At 39.6% G+C, this 24,931-nt stretch overlaps 1 protein-coding gene across 11 annotated transcripts in view; it reads right to left on the bottom strand.

The window, feature by feature from the left end:
• The window catches only part of dlg2 (discs, large homolog 2 (Drosophila)), a 268,677-nt gene that overhangs the window by 53,463 nt on the left and 190,283 nt on the right, over positions 1-24,931 (bottom strand). For all 11 annotated transcript variants that reach the window (XM_037118617.1, XM_037118620.1, XM_037118621.1 and 8 more), the window contains 4 exons: positions 13,381-13,434; positions 12,731-12,781; positions 11,452-11,576; positions 1,283-1,452 (listed from right to left, as the gene is read on the bottom strand). In XM_037118617.1, coding sequence (XP_036974512.1) covers positions 1,283-1,452; positions 11,452-11,576; positions 12,731-12,781; positions 13,381-13,434 — 400 coding nt within the window. The remainder of the gene's footprint in view (positions 1-1,282; positions 1,453-11,451; positions 11,577-12,730; positions 12,782-13,380; positions 13,435-24,931) is intronic.

Raw genomic sequence — 24,931 nt, 5'->3', positions numbered from 1 at the left:
TTGATTAGAACTGTTCCAAGCTAAACTTGTCCAGTCAGATTTGATTAATTATCTCTAGATTATTCAAACAGATAAAGCAACTGAGGTGGTGCCCCTTTTGTGATTAAAGGTCCCATATTATACTGTTTTTCATCAATTTCACACAGCTGTCAGAGGTCCAACAGCTCTGTATTCGATATGCATTGCCCTAAACCCATCCCTGGTTCTGAATTGCAGCTGTCTAAAAGTCCCTCAAGTGAGATCTATTCAGCTCAGTCTGTTTCTGTGCCTGCACCTTTAAATACTAATGAGCTCTGTCTGTCAACAACTACTTGGAGAGCCCTGCCTGCTACATCACATCAGAGAGGTTTGTGAAGAGGTACAGACTCTGCGGCTGCAGCAGGACGTTTCAGAATGGTTAGTGTGTCTGTATGATGTTTGTTCGTATGTGTCGTTACATTTACTACCATGAAGCTAATGGCTAACAGCTAGCGAAAGCTGTGTTTGTCTCCAACTCAGTCTCCAAACTCTTGGACACTGTTAGCATTGTCTCTGTCTCCAGTCTGTTTCCAGACATTTTACTGGACAACCAAGCTTCATCGCAATATCATTAACAGTAAACTCGCTTCAAACACCATTGCATAGCGGACCAAAGCGGAGCTAACTAGTTAGCCGATTTCCAGCTGACTTCACCATACTCGCAGGCAACTATAAATACTATTAAACCACGGCGTAATGAAATGAAAGGTAATGTAAATGTTAAGTAATGTAAAGTAATGAAAGGAGCAGATTCTGAACAGTGGGTGGGCTGCAGAGACCAGGATTCGCTTGTTTTCCTCATTCTGGGAGTTGGCAGGTTCAGGGAGGACCAGCCAACCAGAGGACCATATGTAGAGGCCAGAGAAAACGTGTTTTTTATTATATGGGACCTTTAATTACATTTATTTAAGTAGCGTATCTCCTACAATCGAAACAATTGTTTTGTATCCTTGACACTTTATGTGAGTCAAATGTCTGCTATTGGAGTTGATTTGAAGTAAATTATTTGCAGTTATTTATATGTATTTATATATGTATGTATATGTTTTTCTCTTTAGAGACCAAAAGCAGAAAAGAACGTTGTGACAGATTTCTTCTGTAAAGAATTGTGCTAAATGGGTAGATGACATCATCTCATAATAATCACATACCCCTGAATTAAAACAAATAACCTCAACCTCAACCTCAAAAAAGACACGATTATTATTAACTTAACTTATATTACTGACTTAGCATGACTGTAAGTGTGTGTGACTGAGCCCACCTTTTGGTCCTTTGATGAGTTTGATCTCAATGATGGTTTCCAGCATTGGCCTGCGGCGCCGCACATATAGCCGGACAATAGAGCCTGCAACCTTCAGGGCTTCAACTGCTTTACTGTGAGAAACTTCAGACACGTCTGAATCATTCACCCGCAGGATGCAGTCGTTTACTCTGGAAGAGGTACAGTGTGGATTATTGATGATAATTACTGCTAATAATTAGGAGCAAGACTGCTCCAGCTGGGATCCAACCCACCGAAACACACATTACATCCCTGCATACGTAAACACCCACTTCCACCAGTCACCAGAAAGTTGGGTGAAGTTTAAAAGAAAGAAACATTTCTAGAGCTTCACAGCAAACCAGCATTGCAGCATTCTCCTAAACAACTGAAGTAGCTGGGGACTTTAAAACATGCGAAAAAAAAACCCAAACCCATCAAATAGCTCCATACAGTTCGTCCAGCCACAGTTAAGATGTTGGATTTGAAAAGGGTGTGAATGTTGTTAATAATGATAATCCATTTCCTTTATTTATTTAGCACTTTTCATGATACTCAAAGATACATTATAAAAAGGACCAATGGAAAACAGAAACCACATCATTAGAGATAAAACAAACATATTATTACAAACATATATCAAAAATATAGAAAAAACATCATAAAACATTAAAAGCCATTCTGAAAAGATGGGTTTTGATCAACGATTTGAAACGTTGATAAGTCGGTGCAGGATGCGTTTGGGGAGAAAATTCCAGAGGGACGAGACATCAATGGAGAAGGCTTTGTTGTCCCAGGTTTGGCGCTTTGTTGTGGATGTATTGGAGTTTATTCAGGACTTTGAAGGTATACCATAAAGAATGGTATTGAATTGTCATTTCTGGATGTTATGAAGGCATGGCACCTGTAGTATCTGTGTGTTTCTTACACATCCTGGGTTCTAAGACAATAGTGAATAGGGGGAAGACAGGATGAGACAGGACCAGATGCTCCCCGCTAGACAACTGTGGGAACGTGACAGTATGAGTGTCCCCATGACCAGGAGCCCTGATCAGCCCTGAGGTGGGCATCAGAGATAAGCTACAGGAAGGAGACCACATCAGAGGTTTAGAGCTGACTCACCATATACATTGTCATCTAGGTATAGAGAGACCATTCTGTTCACTTTAGCTGACATCAGCAAAGTTAAGTAACACACACAAGAGTTATTTCTTAGAGGATGTGAGGCAGACCCATCCTTCTCTTCTTTCCCATTGGATAGATGTGACTTTAATCCACCAAAGCGACCAAGTGGGAGAAGTAGGCGGTTATGGAAAATAGACTTTAAAGAAGGCCCCCACACCAGAGAAAGGTAGGTGGCATTTGGTTGAATTCCTAAGATCGAAGGCAGTAGGAGTTCTGATAGGGCAGAGGGCAAAGTGTCTGGCATTACTTTGCCATAGATTTGAAAACACCAGATGTGTGGCCACACTGTTTGGACACTGGGCTACCTGAAGTCTGTTTCAATAAAGATGGCTCTATCATTCCGCCCAGGCTTGCCTCCGCAGAATTCTTTTATCAACATACTACACGCCGACACCTTTGAGGAAGACAGCCCAGAAACCACATACCAAAGGAGGAGAGTGATTGACTTGAAGGGACTTTTGGTGATCTGATTTATGGGATGTGCAAAAGATGGTGTAACTGTCTCAGTTTCATTGATGTATTTATTGTGTATGTTTCTGCTATAAGTGCATTATCATTTAAAGTCATAAAGTAATTAAAAATGTATTATAAATGTGTCTAAAATGTGATGTGAATGTGATATGAAACATACCTATACAAGAATTTATTGCAGAATGTAACGTTTATGTTTAAGTAATCACTTCAGTGACATTATGGGTAAGAACAGCGTGGCTGTAGATGAAGAAATTGCAACACCAGAGTAATGTTATTCTGCATGTGGTCCAAGAGGTGCACATGGTAATTGTCTTTATATGTTTAATGCTTATGTGTAATATTGTTAATTCACCTTTGTATGGACATTAATGGAGCATTTTAAGTTATTTTATTTTACCTTAGCACATTTCAGTTATGCTAATGTGTTTCTGACAGTTTAATGGACACTGACTTATGAGACTTTGGCAGTGAGTGGAGTTTGTATATGATTTGTGAAACTTTTATGTCCTTTTATTTTTATTGTAGTTTTCACGGTGTCTGGATGTCTGCTGAGACAGAGAGAGAGCATCTAACCTCGAAAAGTCATCTGTATGAATCGTGGCCATTATTTAAATGGACCCGCGGTCTGCTGTTCAAAATGACTTGAGGTTGTGGATATATAGGGATGGAGTTGGCAATAAAGACTCAGAAGCTGCAAGTGTTTTTGGTGAGGGATTTGGGGCAGATTATTATAATGTCAGATTTTAGTTAAGTTGAAGGAAATTTGTTTCCATCCAAGATTTGATTTCAGTGAGGTCAGTGTGGAGTAAGTTGCAGTGATAATGTATGTGATGGAGATGATCATTGCTATAGCTGTGGAAATGAAGACCAAGCAAACCAGCATTGCAGCATTCTCCTAAACAACTGAAGTAGCTGGGGACTTTAAAACATGCGAAAAAAACCCAAACCCATCAAATAGCTCCATACAGTATTTTTGTTGTAGTTTTCACGGTGTCTGGATGTCTGCTGAGACAGAGAGAGAGCATCTAACCTCGAAAAGTCATCTGTATGAATCGTGGCCACTGCAAGTGTTTTTGGTGAGGGATTTGGGGCAGATTATTATAATGTCAGATTTTAGTTAAGTTGAAGGAAATTTGTTTCCATCCAAGATTTGATTTCAGTGAGGTCAGTGTGGAGTAAGTTGCAGTGATAATGTATGTGATGGAGATGATCATTGCTATAGCTGTGGAAATGAAGACCATGTCGATGGATGATGTTTTCAAGGGGAAACATGTAGCAGATGAACAGGGGAGGACCAAGTGCCTAATCCTGGAGGGAGCCTCGGGACAGACCCGCTGTATAAGAGGTGCAGCTGTTGATATTGATGAGCTGTTTCTGTTTTGAGATATGACCTTTGTCAGGAGAGGGCAATGCTGCTGATGTTGAGGTTTCCAGATGGGAGAGGAGGATGGTATGGATTTTTGAATGAGATTTAGTGTTTGTCTTTTGGGCTGGGGATGTTATAGTGAGTCACCCCAAGATACTGAGGTTGAGGCTGGAGAGTTGACGTGATGTAAGACCAGTTGAGCAGACCAGATCCAGAATGTGACCTCAGCTGTCCTTTCTGTTTACAGCAGGAACACCACCTTCCTGCACCTTAGGGTAAGGTTTGTCAGTGTATGTGAATCCTGTAGGTGCAGTCTGTTTAAAAGGGAAACAGTCAAGGGGTTTGTGCCTGGTTTCAGTGAGTCAGTGGTAATCTATTTATTTTCAGTTATGAATTAAGTCAGGATGAAGCAGTTATGGTTGAACGAATGTGTGATGAGCAAAGCCAGTTTCAGTTAACATTTAGGGATTGGTTGTTAGGACTGAGGACGAAAACAGATTCACATGTTGTTTGTTGCAATGATGTAATTAGGAGGTAGAATGGGACCACAGTGAGGGAATGGATTTTGGGAATGAGAAGAGGTGTGTGAACATGCGACCAGTCCCTCTGTGTTTAGGACAGTGACTGCAGAGTAGTACATCATGTGTTCATGCATTGCGGGAGAAGGTGGTTATTGAGTTGATGCAGAGTTGATGCAGAGTAAAGCAGCGGTATAGTCCGATTGGGGAGCCCTAGCGCAGGGCTAGCATTAGCATGTGGCCACCACAGACAACAATTATTTTATCAGTTTTTAACACTGAAACATCAGGTCTCAGACAATATCCTGCAAAACCAGGTTGTCCAGAAGCAGCTGGGGGATGAAGACAGTGGAGCTGCTACTGTATGCTGTTAATGAAATTTGGGTGGTAGAGGATCTGTTTTGGCTCACTGTTGCCGTGTCTTTTGATTTTTTATTCACTCACGCATACCTTGAAAGGCTAGCCGGTTGCTTTAGTTCAATGTGCGGTTTCAGGTTTGCTGGTGTTGATGTACAGAGTAGCTTCTTGAAACCCGGCGGGCAAAGTTTTTCCCATCTGTACATCACTGACCTTTTCATAAAAATAGTTTTAAGTAATCAGACGAAATTGCCGTATTAATGGTGGAGGCAGAGTAGGGCTGGGTATTGTTAAGAACTTCACAATTCGATTCAATTTCAACTCTTTAGGTCTCAGTTCAATTCAATATCAATTTGATTAAATATTGATTTAAATTCTTCAATATTGATTCAGTAATATCTAATTAGAGTACCTGTTGACCATTTTTAAATTCAAAAAAGTAATCTTAAATTATGAATCTTTCCTCTAGGAAGTTTTAGTTTGAAATGTAAACAAAGGCAAACGTGTTTAGTTATAAAATAGTGCAACCATAGTTTAGCTGAGAAAGTGCCATTGTTTGTTTGTTGTTTGTTCACTAATCCCTGAGACAACATTTTTGTTCCCCCACAGTGGAGTATTCAGATGCCATTTCCAATTCTATTCCCCCCAGATTCTTCTCAACCACCTTGAAACTTCGTATCGAATTTGTGATAACAGGCCCTAAGTGTAACATGCATTGGTTGATAAATAGTCCTGAAAATAATATCCTTCAAGTTTGTATGGAAGCACTAGTGCATCTTCTATATCTCTCCAGGCTACCTGAGGAGTGGTCAAGCCGTGTCTGAACCTGGCGTAGCTGAAAGGCCTGATGGAACCTCATAAAATTTGGGAAGGCCAACCGCTTTTGCAGGTTCATTCAAGGGCATCAGAGCTGACTTCATCCAGCTGATCTTATAGCCAGACAACATCCTGAATTCTTCAAAAGTGGCTAACAGGGAGGGTATTGACTTTTCCATATCCGATAAGTAGATATGTATGTCATCAGCGATGGCCGATATGGCATGCAATGAGCTTTTAATCCGAAAAGATTAAACTCCTTTTAAGGATATGGGACCAACCACAGCTGTTGCTTCCTGCTCGCCTAATGTGGGCAAATCTAGACTGCTCAGAAATTGCTTACATTTCTCTGAGTCAAAATTAAGTGTTGATTTTTACAACTCCCTGTAAAAAGAGTGGAATGCGACATTTATCTCTTTTGGGTTAAATGTAAATTTATTATTAGCCATATTGATGGTATTGATTGATGCTCTGGATTCACTTTGTTTAAGCTTCAGCGCCAATAACCTGCTTGGTTTGCTTCCGTTAAAATAATAGCTCTGCCTGACTCTGTGCATGATGAATTCTGCTCGCCTCCTCAACAGATTATTAAGCTCTACCCTGACTCCCCTCAGTTCTTTTTCTACCGATTTAGCATATTTTCCCTTTAACTGCTTCTCAAGTATATGACACTTTCTTTCTAACTCGCAGATTCTGCGGCTCTTTTCTTTTTTGAGGTGAGATACATAAGAGGATGTAAAGTCCCTAATACAACCCTTGGTGGCCATCCATATAAATGGCATCCTCTACTGTGCATATATTATTGGCTACGAATTCCTTAATCCTTTTCCTAAATTGTGCTACAAATACCTCATGCTGCAGAAGTACCATATCAAAGCGCCATATAGGTGTTTTATTGAATCTGTGGCTGAGATCTATTGTCATCAACAACGGGTTATGGTCAGATCGTGTCGCTGACCGCTGGGTGTGGGTGTGGGACGGGGTGGATCCATCTAAATTGAGGTTGCACACTTCATTCATAACCCCTCCCACAGTCAGTAAAAACAGCAGCTCCTTGGTGAGTTCTGGAAAAAAGAGAGGGTCAAAAACTGCTGGTGCGTATACGGATACAAAGGCTACTTTCTTTCCATATATGGATGTACATAAACTATGCGACCTGATGTCCCTTTATTAATCTTTTCCACCTCTAAGGCCAGGCTCCTTTTAGTCAAGATGACCGTCCCCCTAGAGTTAGAACTCCCACAATCTGAAGCTACGGCTTTGTATTGCTTATTTTGAAAGCATGATACATCCTCCGCCCTCAGGTGTGTTTCTTGAATGAATGCTACATCCACATTCTTGCGATGGAGTAAGTCTAAGCATTTCACTCTTTTAGCTTTTGCATTCAAACCCCGGACATTATAGCTCAACATAGATAACTTAACCACAATCAAGATTGGTACCTATTGCTCCAGGTGTGACAATAAAAGGTGTAACCCTGATGTAAGAGTCATAACTGAGATACTCACCCTCCCCCCACTGCCCCTCCAGACCCCCCCCCCCCCCCAAACAGTGGTTCTGACCCATGTGACTTCTGCAAAACGCAGCTCTGCAAGACTTCCTAAACTCCTATATATCCTTCCCTTGTAACAGTTAACTCCCTCCCATCAGGTTGACGCACCACAGTGAACATACACCTGGCCGGAAATCCCTTATTTGTCTAAAACAATAAGATAGACAAAGTTAAGTGCAGGTGAAAACAAAAATAGGCACATAAATGTACATATTGTGACCCCCATCATCAATTCTGACCATAAATCAAAATGATATTAGGTAAACATAAATATCCCCTCTTAAGATTATATATCTGACAACCACAATTAAACATTTTCATAACTAAGGCATCCTAGAATAACAAAATAGCAGTATGGTCAGATGGGAGCAGGACTTATAAGTATTCAAAAGTACGGCAGTATTACAAACATTTTGGCAAATATAGTTCTCCCACCTCAGCTTTGTAAAAGGGTCCAGGGTTGTTGTGAACCTATTACACCTTATGCAGCGGCCTCTTACTGTGGCTGTGAGATCCTCTGATTATCATCAGTCCCCAAAAAGTGCTCTCCATGTGATCCTCACCGGCCTAAAATAACATAATGAATCAAGTTCTTCCTCCTCAGGGAATCATTGTGGATATCCGTGCTCAAATGCACCAGCTGATATCCGTATCCGATACCATCCGTGCCGATCCGAGATGTTGGACTGCTCCATGTCGTCCTCCTCCGGTCACAGCGCATCCCCTGAGCCGATGGTGAACAGCCGGCGGCGCAATGGCAGTCCCTCACCGGCCTCCTTTCTCAGGAACTGTGCGGCCTCACGCGCTGAGGTGAAGGTGCGTTGTTCCCCTTTGGTCGTCATCCTCACGGTGGCTGGGTAGAGTAGAAAAGCCGGGATGCCTCTCTCATACAACTCCTTCATGACCTCTCCATACACCTTCCTCCTCTGGCTCGTGAATGCACTGTAATCTACATAGAACCGTACTGTCCTCCCGGCGTCCTGTATTGGAGCCTTCTTTCTCGCCTTGCGGGCCCCTTGCAGGATGGTGTTGCGGCCCTGGTAGCTGAGCACTTTGAATATTATGGTAGTGTGGCCATTGTTTTTGTTACTGCGGATCCTATGGGTGCGATAGCCGCACTAATGCTACTAGCAATGTTAGCATCCACGCTGAAGCCCTCCAACTGTGTGCGTTTCGCTGAAGGGGTTTTGGCTGGTGAACTGCCTGGTTTCGTGCACCCCGACATTTTATACAACTTTACCGATTCAGTAAATAAGTTTATCAAATGTGTGACCTGACTAAAAAAACTAAACTATCAAAATTGAGGGATAGTTAGTAGGAGCTCTAGTGCCTGCTGACCATTGCATCTGCAGGTCACTTCCGCTCTCCCCATGCTTCGCATTTTGATGATGCATGCGGTGGTGCGACTCTGGTGGCTGGTGTTGCCAGATTGGGTGATTTTCTGCTACATATTAAGGCCTGTTTACAGGGTGTTTAGCAGGGTTTTCGCCTGGAGGGATCTATGGAAATCTGGCACTGTCTTGAATGAGGTAAACTGTTCACAAATGCCAGAATGAACACGTTCACATTAATGTTCATCAGGCAGAATACAGTACGTTCAGTTCAGTTTAAGTTTATGAACAAGCATGCACAACACTGGCCACTGAACACTGTTTTATTCTGAAGCTCCAAAAATGTTCTCTACACCTTCCACCTTCATGTTGCGAGTACATAAATACTGAATTTTGATGGGTGACCTTTTCTTTTAAGTAGGTAAACAAAGAACTCCTGTTGATAATAATGAAAAACTCTGAACTGAGATAAATGGAAATATAAAACTGACAATTTCTATCAGATTTTGTAGACTCTTTCAGAGACATAATGTTGATGTTACTGCAGGATCAGCCCTGACTACATTTATGGTTTTAAACAGATTTCATGACAAACAGCTGGAATATTCCAAGCAGTCTGTTAAGCAGAGCTGTGCATTATGTATGCTTAGTTCTCTGCCACAGTGTCCCAGAACAGTGACAGGAAGTATTTCTGGCTTTCATAATGCCATAGAGAACCACAGTCCTATCAGAGATCCTTCCTCACAGAGATTAGACTTCCCTTCCGTCCATAATGCATTAATCTTGCTGCCCAACATGGAGTGGGTGACTATCAATTAAGTGTGATTTATTGTGCCCTAGACTATGGGCTGAAATATGTGCCACTAGAAATTGAATTTGACTCATCAATATTTGAATTTTAATTGCTAAACATGAACAATTGCATTAAAAAAACTGAATTTGAATCACATAATTTGAATTTGTATTGTTAAATTTGAATCATTGCATTGAAAACCTGAATCTGAATATTATATTTTGAAATTGAATGTATTACTTTAGAAAATTCAACTCTATCTATATATTTTCATTCAGTTCACACAATTCAATTTCAGTTCTCAAAATTCAATGCCAATTTACTGTGAATGACATCCGGGTAGTTGAGGAAGAGCAATCGAGCGCAGATAACTACGACTCCTCTTCAGCCAATCAGCACCTAAGTTTTCACCCACGTAATTTACCTTCATGCTGACTGGTTGCTGGCTGGTTGCCACCCGCCACGAAACGGAGGAAAAATTGGAGATGGACTGACCATTAGGCTGTTATTTATGTGGATGGCTCTCGTGTGCATCTCATGTGGATTTCCAACAGTCCAAGACTATCCAAACTATTTCCAAAACTGTCCAAGGGTCATCTACTAGGTTGTGAAATAACAGGAAATAAAGTCTGAATAGACAAAGTGGTTCAAAATGAAGGTTAGGTGGTTAGAAATATGTATCAATATCTCCCTGCAATTATGAATGCATTCATTGCGTCATATGTTAAAAAAAGAAATGAAATAACATCAAAATGTAAATTTTAACAAGTTTAATTATACATTTATCAATGTTCATATCATCACACATAGTAAACCATAATTATTGCATATATTAATACAAGATTTTAATAGAGAAAACTCAGAACAAGAAAATGAACTATTAAAAGTAACTTATTTGATTATGAAACTTTTTTTAACACTTAATTATGTATAATAAAACAATAATAATAATCGAAAAAGATGGAAACAAAAAAAGAGCCGTTTTGATCAACAACCAGCCAGCAACCAGTCAGCGTCAAGGTAAAAACGTAGGCGCTAACTGGCTCAAGAGGAATCCTAGTTATCTGCACTGGATTGCTCTTCCTCAACTACCCGAATGTCGCGTTGTCAACAAAAAAGCTACAGTTTGCAAGCGCTGCAGAGACTAGATGGCAGGTTATTTTGTTTAAGTTTCCAATTGACTGAAGATATAAGTTATCATTACATTATGTTGTTAATAAATGTTTTAATTCTGACAATGTAGTGTGGTACATTGCAAACAAAGGTCAGATATTATATTGCATAAAAGTGTAGTCTAAAAATGGCATAGCAACCTGTGCTTTAAAAATGTACATGTCAATGTAACAATCGAGACTTGAAATGAACCATGATCTTAGAATCGAAAATTTACTCGAATCGAAGATTTGGAGAATCGTGACACCCCTAATAGAGAGAGATATAGATGAGGTGAATTTACAGGATTAACTTCCTTAAAACACTTCAAAATGCATGAGGCACACAAAAAATTACACTGTGGTACAATACATCAAATAGTTTTTTTTAAAATGTATTTGAGTGTAGGTAATCCAGTGAAGTAGTGGGAGTAAGCACTGTCTCCAGTGAGCGGTGAGAAGTATTATCTTTAAGTCATCCATTTTAAAAGGAGATTGCTTGACTGAGTTTTTTTCTTTTTTTTACATGTTCAAAACTTTTTTTTCCTGTCAGGTCTGATAACTTTCTGTTATTTCTCAAAAAAATAAAAAATAAAAAAAATAAAAAATATGAGGAAGTGACTGACCTCAGGCGTCCATCCTCTGCTGCAGCTCCTCCAGGGATGATCTTGGTGATGAAGATGCCAGGGTCATCACCAATGTGTGGGTTATCTGTGCCTCCGGCAATGCTAAAACCCAACCCTGAGTTACCCTGCAGCCATGGGAAGCAGTCAGTGACAACAAAACTTTCAGAGGCAGAACTTAATCTCTGTGTAGGATTCCAAAATGCTAACACATCAGTTGAATATGTCCAACACAGTTTGATGACAACTGCCTTTAAAGCAGGTTGTATTGAACATCCTATTTTTAGAAACAGTCCATCTGCAGATGTAACAGAGGAAACATGACCTGCTGCTGTTAGAATTTTAATGTTTAATTTTTTGTTAGATGGAGTTCAGGTGTTACAGCTGACTCTTTACAGGTCACTTGATTGTAAAACCACATGATGATTGTCATATAACATTGGCAATCATCTCTGCATTAAACCCACCCCTGAGGAGCAGTTGGCAGCCACTGTATGGTGTCCAGGGACCGTCTCTCTAGTTCTATGCCAGCCCCTTGGTCGTGGTGCTGACATGAGAATTAACCTAATATACATATTTTGATTGTGGGGGAAACCACACCTGGAGGGGAGCCAACACACAGGGAGAACATGCACACTCCTTGCTGAAAGGCTTTCCCCCAGGTGGAAACTGAACCCAGGAACTTCTTCTGGTGAGCCGCTAACAACTAAGCCACAGACTTTCAATGAAATATTGTATTTATAAGGCAGCAGGATCACACCATCTCTCAGGGCAGGAGCTGCATTTGTTGGCACTGCAAAATAAAATGCTCTGGATGCCTACTCACAATATTAAAGTCAAGCTTTCCTTAAATTGTCCATGGGAATAGCAGCTTCTCTCGATTAGCAAACCCAATAATTTTAGTCTTACAAACATCATCTCAAAATTCATATATTGAGCTGATTTAATGTTACAAAGGCTACTGGTGTAGGATGCCAGTAGACAAATCTAAAGGTGGGTTAGATCATACATTGTTATGCTTTGATGCTGTGGTAAAGAAAAAAACTAAAGCTTAACACTAGTCTGTTCTCACTACTTTAATCCAAACAGCTCATTTCATGTACACAGAGCCACACACAGGGTGTGAGTGCAGACCCCCTCATGAGGCAGCAGGGATGTTTATCACCATCTTGCATGTTATATAAAGCCTTCAGGAGACCATCTCACTGTACCACAGTGCTGAGGCATGTTCTCATAGATTTTCTGAGGTTAAATATAGCTGTGGGATATATGAGATACTCACCCGCTCTAGAGTGATTTCCTCAAACTCATACTCAATTTCTGTGCCGTTGACCTGAGGAAACAGACAACAGATTAAGCCATGACCTTCACTTGAAATGAAAATACATGCCACAACTGCTCGACAATTATTGTGAATATATTCATAGAGGATGATGTTATGTATTGGCTCCACCCAAACCGAGCTCTCCACATATTCAAATTTAAGTTGATTGCCACTATTACTAAATAGTAGCCCCATCTCAAGGAAAACCATGTATAGTGATGGTTAATACACAATTGCTATTTCTCCAACACAGAGATTGGCTACAGAGCAGTCGGTCTCATCTTGTAACTCACTGAGATGATTAATTAGCAGTGAGTGATTCCGTCATTATGCATTCATACAGAAATAGCACACAAGCATATGAGATGCTGCATATTATATTCCCAGATGGGCATCATGTCTGACTAGCATCAGATATTATTGGAACTTCATATAATTGTAGAAGCAGCAAAGACCTGAAGACTGAGCATGCACCAGTAATGAGAGGCGTGGGTTATCTCAGGTTTCAAGTGGTTGTGATGCTAGAGCTGATCTGGGCAAGTGGAATGGACTGTCCACTCTAAAACACTAAAGGGTGCATTGAAAAAGACACAAAATGTCAAACTCACATAAGGAACTGAATCCAAAGTGTCTGTGTTGACGATTATCGGAGCAGGGCTGGCCTGTAAGAAAGACAGGGAAAGGGGAGAAAAGGATGAGACTAAGGTTTTAGTGATAGAGAGATGCCTGTCCTACTTTCCATAAATGTGTCGAAGGGGACAAGCTTGTGGATCTCTGCATCATCAACAATTTAACAGGCTTCCATTTGCTAGATGGCAGCAGAAACACAGTCAGGAAATGAGTGGATGGAGTAAGTTTCAAGTTGCAGTTATGCAATGTTGGCACCTTACTGATAACAAAGACAACAGAGCAATGTGTTTACCAGATCCATGATTCATACAGCTGCGAAGCTTGTATTAAAATGAGCCAAGAATGCCTGGTAAATGTAAATATTCACATTTGGTAACACTACATGTGAACACTTTGGTAACACAACACATCTGAGGTGTTTGGAGATTTGTTTGACATTCGTCCTTTGATTATGCCCCACAAGATGAATAAAACTCAAGGGCAATATGCAAAGAAAGGTCTAATCATTCTCCTGTGAATGATTAGAATAAAAAGGAATGCTATGCATATCAGATAGTATATACTTTTGTGTAAAATATGAGAGCACCACTATGATTAAACATCTTTGAATTAACTAATTCTGTCACAAATCCTAGCCTTTAAATATATTTCATGTGTGGCATTGTTTGAGTTTGTTGGCAAATCACAGTGTATGCAGTTTCTGCACTCACACATAGATATATGTCACTGTTATTGTTTAGTTTAAGGGCACCTTACAGACTGTGTACCCACTGTTTGACTGACACAATACTGTGATAGATGGAACAGTTTGCTCGGTCATCAGTCCAGTGACAGCACGAGTCATCATGTCAAGAAACTCCTCCTGTCCACTCATGTCTCCATCACATCATCATACAGCTAAATCTACCGCTAACGTGACCTCAAAATACCCTACACCAGCTTGCTGTTTATAGTACTGGTGGGTGAGTATTTACATTTTTATTTGAAAAAAATAGGTAGGCTGTAATGGCTCTATTTATAATAATATTTCTCCATATCACTCATCATTGAACACCTGTGGCTCCATGGAGGAAGCTCTTTTATGTGATAAACACACAACCACACATGAACGCACACATGAACGCACGCACACACACACACACACACACACACACACACACACACACACACACACACACATTTTATATATTAAAAATAAATAAATAAATATAAATATAATATAATATAATATATATATATATATATATATATATATATATATATATATATATATATATATATATATATATATATATATATATATATATATATACACACACACAGTCATGGTAACAAGGTTACATTACACTTGTTAAGAACCTGTATATCATGGCAGTCTTGAGTTGCAATGATTACTACAGCTCTCATGTTTCTGTGATATAATTAGTGATGCACTGTGTGTTGGTTCAGTAATTAGTTTATTATAGGTCTTCTGAGAAAGTGACCCAATCGACTGGCTCAAAAACACACAAACAACAACTTAAACGATCAATTTAGTGATTATAGAAAGTTGTGTGAATCATAATTTCTGTGTAGCATGGCCACCTGACTGAGGTGAATATGGCCAGGAGAAATTCAACCAAATATTAGAATTACTGTATATTTTTGATCCAGCAGATTTGGTCACATTTTCAGAAGATCTATGATCGATGTTCCAGTTATTCATCAAAGAAAATGTAGATGCTGAAATGCTAGAAATAGTTGTATTCTGTAAAATCTAAAATCATACATTTTAATTTATTTGCACTGTTCTACAACTCTGTACCCAATCCAACATCACGTGGCTACCACTGCCACTATGAATCTCCATGCACTCATGAGTATACACTCACACAGAGCCCCAAGAGGTAATGGCTATTCAACTGTGCACTCAAATGGCATGCTTAACTGCACTTAGGCTCATTTCTCTTCTTGTTCATGCATCCTAACATTGGCATGTGATCAACTGCCGCCAACAACTTATTAAGCCTGTGCCTAATATGTTAAGAGGCTTTAATGGAGCTATAAACTGTAGTGATGATATCATGCTCTAATAATATAGAATCATGAATTACAAGCACAGAAAAAAAATACATTCACCATTGGATGCTGTATAGTCTAACTAAAGGCTGAATGTAGAGTGTTGTATTAATCAGGTCAGCGCTTGGTGATGTCAGTCCAGATGCTGTGCTACATGACTAAATCCTTGTGTATATTATTCAGCAACACTCAACTAAAACCTGTGAACTGAACCCTCTGAGTGTGCATTTTCTCTTCTCTCACAAGCTTCCACTTGGATATTGTTCTAAAAAACAGAAACAACACATTGATCAGCTAAAACATAACTGGATGATGAGAAAGGTGTAAAACCCTTGCTCCTATAGTCAAAACTGTCATCAAGTCCTGTTGGGAGTTACATTCCTTCTTGAGAATTAATGAATGAACAAGAAGGAATGCAACTCTCTCAAGACTGTATCTTGTTTTTGGTTTTTTTCTAGTGTGGCTTTGTTTTCTGTATTGTCAGATGTGAGGTGTACGTGTACAAAATGTGAAAAATCAATAAAAACTAAAGTGAGAAAAAAAAACTGTCATCAAGCTTCAGAGAGTGATGTTACAGTGCAAGTTGCTTGTATATCCTATTAGACTCTCCTGCCCTTATTTAGTTTTGCTCAATAATTCAGTGGCACCTCTATGTATAGTGACTGATGAAAACAGGGGAGTGTATAAATTATTCACCGACATCTTGTGTAAAAAATAGTCAGCAACGCAATATGAAATGTGGATGCTTGACATGTGCGGAAACATAAGAGATGTATGGACCTACGTTCAAACTAAGAGGTCATCCGTCCTAATTTATGGCCGGCAAAGACAATTTTGAGTCTAACTGGAAATAATCGCAATTAATCTTAACAACACAAGTGAACACAGGTCATGTTCAGTCAAATCTGACAGTTTACAGTTCATCGCTACTACAACCACTACATGTCTGCTTTCAGTATGAGTGCAGTTCCATCTCCTCCTATCCTCATGGATTCCTGGACTTCAACCTATACTCATTATCCAGGTCAACCTATTTCAAAGGGATAGAGAACAGCCAATACTAGCTGGGACCCCACCCCTTGGTGATCTCTCTGATTTGCTTTTCCCTTAGCCAAATGATGGATGGACTCCCATTACCCACTGGCCTTCCATGAGGTAGGTTCTCTTGTGCTATGGTTGCACAAACACCACATATTACTATAATTAAATCCACAATCATGATTTCCTTTCACAGTCCATCGGTTACACACATACAAATTATGTGTAATTCTTACAGGATCACATTTATTGATCAGTATGCCCCTGTTAACTCACTAATTTCATCTCATCTAGAAACAAAGCTTAATTTTGCCCTGCTTACTGCTTTTTACATTTACAGCCAATGTCTCTCTCCCAAACATGTATGTTGCATGTTCCCCCATGTGAATCACATGTGGTAATTATGGTTCCACATTTCATAACATGAGGCACAATTGAAAGCACATGTGGAAAAAATGTTGTCACAAGCTATAACATGTGAAGCACATGTGGAAAACATACATCAGCCATTGCATGGCACCTCTTCATTTCATACCACCAACAGATGGCTAAACAGGTTCATGGCCAGGTTTCACAGTTACTGTAGAGGGGAACACTGTAGCATCATGGCTGCCATTAGAGCTGCAACCCATAAGCAATAGTATCTTTAGAAATTATAAACATATGGGAGAGGCCAAAAATCATGCTTAGGCTTTATGCATCCCTCAGCCAATGGTGATGAATGCTTTTCTGCTGCAAGTCCAAGAGATAACTGCAGTTAATTAGACTTTTGAACTACTGTAGACCGATAAGATTATCACAACTATATCTGTTTTAGCATATGTCAGTTGATAAGTGATGAGATAATAGAAATGACAAGACATATTTTGACTCATTCCACTCACTCAGACACCGATGGAAAGCCACCAGGAGCCATTTGGGATTCAGTACATTGGCCAACAGCACTTTGGCACTCAGCTTGGGATCAAACCAACTGTGCAGTTAGTTGATGACCCGCTCTACTTTCTAAGCCACAGCTGCCTCACACACTATTTTTCAAGTAAAATGATATAGAAAACAAAGAAAAAAACAAAAACAAAAACATGAGCTCACTATCAAACATATTTGATGGGATTTATAACAAAGAGATAATGGAATCAAGGTTTTCCATCTACCACTACTTTCATCAAATTTGTTGTGTCTCTTAAATGTCAGTGTTGGCCCAATAATCCAATAGTATTTCATCTATAACTGTCAAACATTAAAAAAAAGCAAAAATAACAAAACAAAACAAAACAAAATGCTGCAGATGCACTGAACTGCAATTAGAAAACATTCTGTCAGGCTTTCCTAACAAGTTATATCACAACTGTCAATCCACAAAAGAGCATAGCCAAGCACAAATGTAGTAATCACTTTTTGATTTAGTAACCTTGTTCCTTTAAAAATACATTTTGAGATGAGAACCTGGCCCATGATAGGCCACTATTCTGGCAATCAAATGTGGATTAGCAGCAAATTTCTGATGAAATTAACTCATAGCCAGTGTGGTCGACCCAGTCACCCAATTTCATCAAAGCTATCATATTTTCCTTTTTTTCCCTTCTACTTCTGTATTTGGAAAATTAATAGGCACGTGCATCATAATAAAGACAACTAAAATATGAGTACTAAATATTGGTAGAGGTCTTCCATTCATCCTAATGCTTTCATTTGTAGTGTCATTTCTCATGTCTGGCACACAGGGATGCCAAGGTTGTTCACGTGGCTAGGTTTTGTGAATGTTGGACAGTATGAGAAAGGATTAGAACCCAAACACAGAAACACAAGGGAGGCAGGGAGGATAAGGAACAAAACCAAGCTTTATTTAACAAAAAAAAAAAAAACAAACAAAAATCCATAGAAACCAAAAGAACCCAAGAGGAGTCCATTCCAAAAATACAAAGTAGCAACACAAAAGAGCCAAGTGCAACTCAGGAAACACACAAGGAATAAAACAGAAATGTAATGCCAGGAACAAAAAACAGACATCATACCGGGAGTGAAACAGGAAGACACTCAAAGACACTAGAACAGGCTCATGGAGTAACACGTGGATGACGTGGAGGGAACATAGCAGAGCACAGTGTGGTAACAATGGATAGAAATGACAAAGAGGGAGCAAGACTATCTACACAACAAGGGGATGAGGTGCAAGCGGAGTGACGTGGACTTCAGTCCTTTTTCATGTGATGTTGTTTATTCTTTTGCCCCTTGATTTCTCTTGACTAAATGATGTGAAATTAAATGTCGGTAAAGGATAACACAACACATAAAGAGCAAGCAATTACAGTATCTAGAAACCTAGCTTGGATGAAACCTACTATCAAGTTAATCAAACAGGCCTACAGCCTCTTAAAAAGCCTCAACAGGAGGGTCTGGCATCATTCAGATCACGCCTCATGAGGAAACTAAACTATACTGGATGTTATTCCTCTGTGGCTGGACAATATGAGTGATAGATATGTGTTTATTTATTGCCAGAAAAAAAGATAAACATTCAGTTCTGTTTCAGGATAGAAACCCTTGAAAAACTGCACTTCTTTAAGTGTCCACTGAAACTGAATCAAATGAAATTTAGATTAGGATTAGTCAAACTGAATTAAAAATTAAATGGGAATTTTGCAGACAGACCCCTGTCGAGGCACTTACAGGGAAAGGAAGACTCTCCATCATATTTCAATGATAGAAGTCAACACATTCACAAAGTGATACATTAGTCCAACATTTGCTCCCTTCATCAAATAGTGCAGCAACAAAATACTACATCATTACCTGCCATATTCTTCGCTAACACTACAGAACTATCAAACAGAGTCCAAAACTGCCCAAAAGCTTGCTCGTCCACATGGAAACTGCTGATGTTCCCTGATATTAGCAAAGTTGTACCTGATAGGGCTCCTGCCAGCTCTGGATGCAGTCACCATCAGAGCGCCACAGGTCACAGCTCCCCCCCTTAGGTCTTACTACTGCCAGTCGGCTGGGGCTCCTGGACGTGCTGTCCAAGTGCCAGGCTGGCATTTGGCCCCCCCTTTGGGAAAGGATGGCCCCACCAGAGACAGATCCATAATGGTACCGCTGGCACAGTTGACGGTGTTGATGATGTGGGTGATTGTTGGTGTGCTGATGATGCCAGCTGAATGAACATGGCGCCTCCCAGCAGCCCCTCCTTCCATCCAGGTCCGCAAAGCAACTCTGCTGTTTGCTCAGGTAAGCAGTCATGCTGCTGTCAAGCAAAGACTAATCTCTGCTCACTTCAACACTTTTTGCTCCTTCTCTGTAGGTTACTGTTATAGTCATCAAATACAAGACACGATCCTGCCTGATGTATGAGTCGCTCGCTTTGGCAAAATGAATGATGAATGAATCGAGTGGCTGGCTGCTGTAGCTGTACAGGCTACATAGGGTGTGTGTCAGAGCTTCTGGAGTGTGAGAATGATAAATTAGAGAGAGAGAGAGAGAGAGAGAGAGAGAGAGAGAGAAAGGGGAGGGAGGAAGAGGGTAGAGAGAAATAGAGAAGGATGGAGCAAAATACTCAAGAGGAAAACAGAGTGAGATGGAGGGAGGACAGCTGAGTGAAAGAGCAATGTGGTGAGCAAGGGAAAGAAAGAGGGAGATGAATAAGAGGAAATAGTGGGAAGGAGAAAGGCAGATAAGAACAGCATGAGATAGAGAGAGAGAGAGTAGTCTGTAGCTGCCAGCCCTCTGTCAATAAATGACTCAACTGGCAGTGCTGCTTGACAGCATCTGCACCTCCAGGCAGTAACAACTGATGTTCTCGCTGCTGGGACTTGGGGGCAACCACAGCATTGGAATACAAATCCCGAGACTGCTTCTGTGGGAATAGCTACATATGAAAGATCATGAACAAAAAGCTTAAGAAGAGTTGAACATTGTGATTTTTTTTTTTTTTTTGGTAATTGGTGACACCAGTTCTGTATCCAAAGCTGCATATTATTCAGGTGTTATCTGTGTCCACAAACTTTTCGTTCCCCTCAGCTCTCCAGCTACTTGGACCAAACTTTGCTCAGTGTTACTGGTATTAGACCGATGGTTAGTGAGTTATGGCCAATTTATTCCAAGCCCTGCCCTTTGCAAAGGTATTTTCATTGATGGTGGCCATTTTTTTTTTTATTGACCAATTTTGCTCATTTTTAATAGTGTGTGGTTTAGTCAAAGCACAGCACGAAATCCATAAGGGCAGACCTGTATGGACCTGGATGCTTTTTTGTTGAACACTTTGAGCTTGACATGGGTGTCCAAATCAGTTGGACTTCCTGTCGTTCAGCTGTGACCTTTCCAAAACTACATTTGTTATAGTACTGCCGTATAGCCAATTAGGATCATATTTCTTGGAAAGCATTTTCAAAGCATTTCCAGTTACAAAGCCAAGTTTCAAGGATCTAACTTACAGCAATCTGAGCCATGGCACAAGACAAATAATAGCATAAACAATACAAAAAACAACATTAGCACTAATCAATGCTAATGCTCCTCTGTGTCTGCTGTAAATAATGTAAGTAACCATTATTGTTGCTAAGACATTTGTCAGAACAAGGCAATAGTGAAGGGAATCCCAGAGTAAATAACAATACACCAGCATTCATAATTACAATAGCATCACAATACAGCAAACCTGCTGTAATCAATATATTGCAAAACAATCATCAAATGATACATCACAATATCTGTCAAACTGTAGAATACAAAATGCAGGAATTATGTATTTGTTTTCTGTATTATAATGTCAGTTTCACAAAATTTCATTTGGCCATGTGTGCCATCATTCCACATTAAAACTACCATAAACTAGCAAAAGGCTGAACTACCAGAAAGGAGAACAGATCTGGAGTTAAATGAAAATAAAAACGTTTGGCTCCTTAAATTCTCTTCGATCCCTCTAAATGAACCACAAAGAGTCATGGAGTGATGACTCTCGTAAGGAAAATTGTCAGGGGAATCTGTTTACAGCACCTGCAAGTTTCACACAAATATCAGTATTTGGCACCAGTGTATACATAGTCATACTGCAAGAGAAAACGACACGATATATTGGTGAATCAATATTTTGTCCTACCCATAGTAACAAACCCATAAATGATCAATTTCCCTCAGCTATACTGGGCCTCATTTTGCTTGGTTTTTGTTTTAAAGCAAATACAATTATCATCAGCCTTCCACAAGCAGCAGGCAGCTTTTTCCTCCGTTGAACCCACTATAACATGCCTTCTATCCCAGCACCAAACAGAGGACAGATTCAGGATTGGTGGAGACAGAATAAAGAGCCAAAAGAATGAGTGAACTGGACTTATATTTTGTCGTAACAAACTGGATGCATGCTAATTCAGTGTCATCAGAAAGTGGATTAATTGACCCTGACCTCCCCCACTTCTTCCGTCTGTCAGACGGAACCAGGGTCACAGGGCTTTTACTTGAGAGCAAATTATGCCTAAACAACTGCCTGCTTTAGCATCAATGTCTTCTGTATGTGAGAACAGGAAACAAGCTGTGTGCCTCATGATGTTTCAAACACACACACACACGCACACACACACACACACACACACACACACACACACACACACGCACACACACACACACACGCACACACTGTGTTTATTTTGAATTCTCATGTGGTGAGGATGTCAACATGACAGCTTTCAACACTGATATAAAAAAAAGGGTTTAGCAATGGAGAGATACCTTTTTCTTATCCTGTTATGTGATGCTTTAGTATGTATGGGGCGTTATCATTACCCATTCCGTCTACCAGATGTGACAGCCAAAAAAAACCTGTCAGTGATGGAGAATAATATCTCATCAGAGCTGACTGAGGCAGCAAACAGGCTACTGATGCTCTCTCACCTACGAGGGTATGCTGATTGTGTGTGTGTGTGTGTGTGCGTGCGCGCATGTGTGTTATCGCAGTGGGAGATTTAGAGGGTGTGTGGGTAGCAGGGGTCATGGTTGAATGGATGGTTGGTCATTTAGAAAAAGATGGACAAATGAACAAGTGCAGACCTCTCAGTTCAGCTGCCATTTCTGACGTCCCTCCTTCACTCTTCCATTTGTTTACAGGTTTGCTCATATGCCTATCAATATGGGACGTTGCTGTTTTCCTGCATTTCTGTGTTCTTAAACACAACCCTATTTGAAGATGGGGATGGTCAGCATTAGAAGCTGAATCATAAACAACTGTCAAGATACAGCATGACCTTAAGTTTTTATATTTACAGCATTATCACACATCAAGGAAGCCTTGTCAAAACAAGCCAGAAATATAATTTGTCCAACTTTCATGCATGGTGCCCACTACAGTGGACAGATATTTTGGAAACCATCTAAGTTGGAGAACCATGTCCCAACCCCCAGGTGGCAGAAGGCCCCAAAGCCTTGTCCACAATTCCATTTAATTATTGTCCTTGCATCTATTTGTCATTTTAACAGTGGTACCACTGGGAGAAATCCTCTTATTCTTGGAAAAAATAAAAAATAAAAAATATATGAATGTACTAAATAAGGTGTAATAAAAAAGTCTGTCCACATTTTAATAATAATCATTAATATACAAATATTTTTCTTTTACATATGTCCACTCCAGTGGACATTATGTGCCAAAAGTACATTTACATATCTGCCTTATTTTGCTAGTTTTATTTTAAATGATGCTATAATTTACACTAGTTTAATTTAACAGCAATATTGTCTTCAGTATATAGGCCCATTGCATCTAAATGTAAACCCAATAGGAAGAAAATACCCTTTGGTGAATAATGTCCAGTGGGGTAGACAGATATAGATTCAGCACAGAAAAAAGATAAACAATACATTTATTATTAGAATCTGGTTAAATTCCCACATCTTACTTAATTGAAAATTTAACCGTCTGGTTTTCTGAGAATAAAATGATTTAAAAGTTTTGCAGAATCACTTTTTATACTGTACTAAAAACTTTTTTTTTTTTTTTGTGATTTAATAATTCATACATTAAAGGGTAAAAGTCTGAGTCTCAGTAATAAGCCACCATCATCAACACACCTATGTTTCTTTGGTGATGAAGGAGAGTCAAGGCCACTTTAAAAAATTAATAAATATAAAATTTGAAGTTGACCCTCTGTAACATTAAAATTGACTCCCTGTAGACATATTAATCAGGTGGGGTGATCATATAAGTGTTGTATTGTGTTAGAAAACTACACTCACACAAAGTGAGACTTATGACAATGCCTCATTTTAATCCCTACCCCTCCAAAAGTTATAGCCCTCGAAGATGTTATCACATCCCCTCAAAAATACTTTGCTCACTCTCACTATTACCATTTATCTAGTTTTTAAAAACAGAAACAGTTAATATGTTAAATAGTTGTAGATCCTTTATAATACCACACCAGGATTTTGTGCATCTTTTCATTAGCTTCAATATTCTTTACAGCTGAAACTAAAGGTTTTCATCTTCTCAACCATAAGAATATTGCATCACTGCATTCTTTTCTCCCTCTGTTTCTGATTTTAAAAAGTGTTGAATCTTTTTCACTTAGGTTTCTAGATATAACATTTCAGACACAGTTTCTTCTGTGGCAGTCGTCAGGAGTTTTTAGATGCAGTGGTTGTTAAAATCGATACCACTTTCTCCTACCATATTTTGCACCGTAATATATACTGCATGATATGAAAGACACAGTTTTCTTCTTTTCTTCCATTTTACTCAGGGTCTTTTAGTAAATAAAGATGATTGCAATTTGATTGATTTAGAAGAGCAGGTTATATACTGTACAGTAATACGCATGTGGTGGTAAGTTGGATAGTTCAAAAATATAAGTCCTTAATCAGACACAAATGAAAGAAATTGTACTCTGTCTACTATGAGACAACAGGAGTAGGGTGTATGTAAAGAACATCAGCATCAGTGGTGATTCGTCAATAGGGGGTGCTAGGGCACTGCCTAACCTAACCTAACAAATTGTGCGAGTTGAAATGGTTCCTGTGCTTTTGAGCTGACACAGTCAAAGGTATACAGACTGCAGCTTGGTTGTGGGTTCACAAAGAAAATCCAGAAACGTTAACAGAAGCTTTGTTTGTCTGAAAATGAATAATCAGGATAGCAGCAGGAGCATCACACCCCAACATGTCTCATGAGTGATAGAACTGTGAGAATGAAACAGGAACTGAACTTAAACAAACCACAAAACTAGACAGCAATGCGGAAGCAAGTCCAGCTGTTAGAGTTTCCCCAGAGATGAGCCTTTGAAAAACTAAACTGGACTGCTGTCCGCTTCAAAGATATTTAAACGGTATTTATATGGGCAGGATTGGTAATAATGTAGGGCACAGACTGCAGCTGAAGTAATGCAGAGTACAAACTGAAAAATAAATGACATTATTTCAAGCCATCTGTTGATCAAATTCATCACAAAT

The sequence above is a fragment of the Acanthopagrus latus genome, chromosome 13, assembly GCF_904848185.1.
Source record: "Acanthopagrus latus isolate v.2019 chromosome 13, fAcaLat1.1, whole genome shotgun sequence".
Taxonomy (NCBI): domain Eukaryota; kingdom Metazoa; phylum Chordata; class Actinopteri; order Spariformes; family Sparidae; genus Acanthopagrus; species Acanthopagrus latus.
Note: the sequence above shows the minus strand (reverse complement) of the source record. Positions and strands in the feature narration are given on the sequence as shown.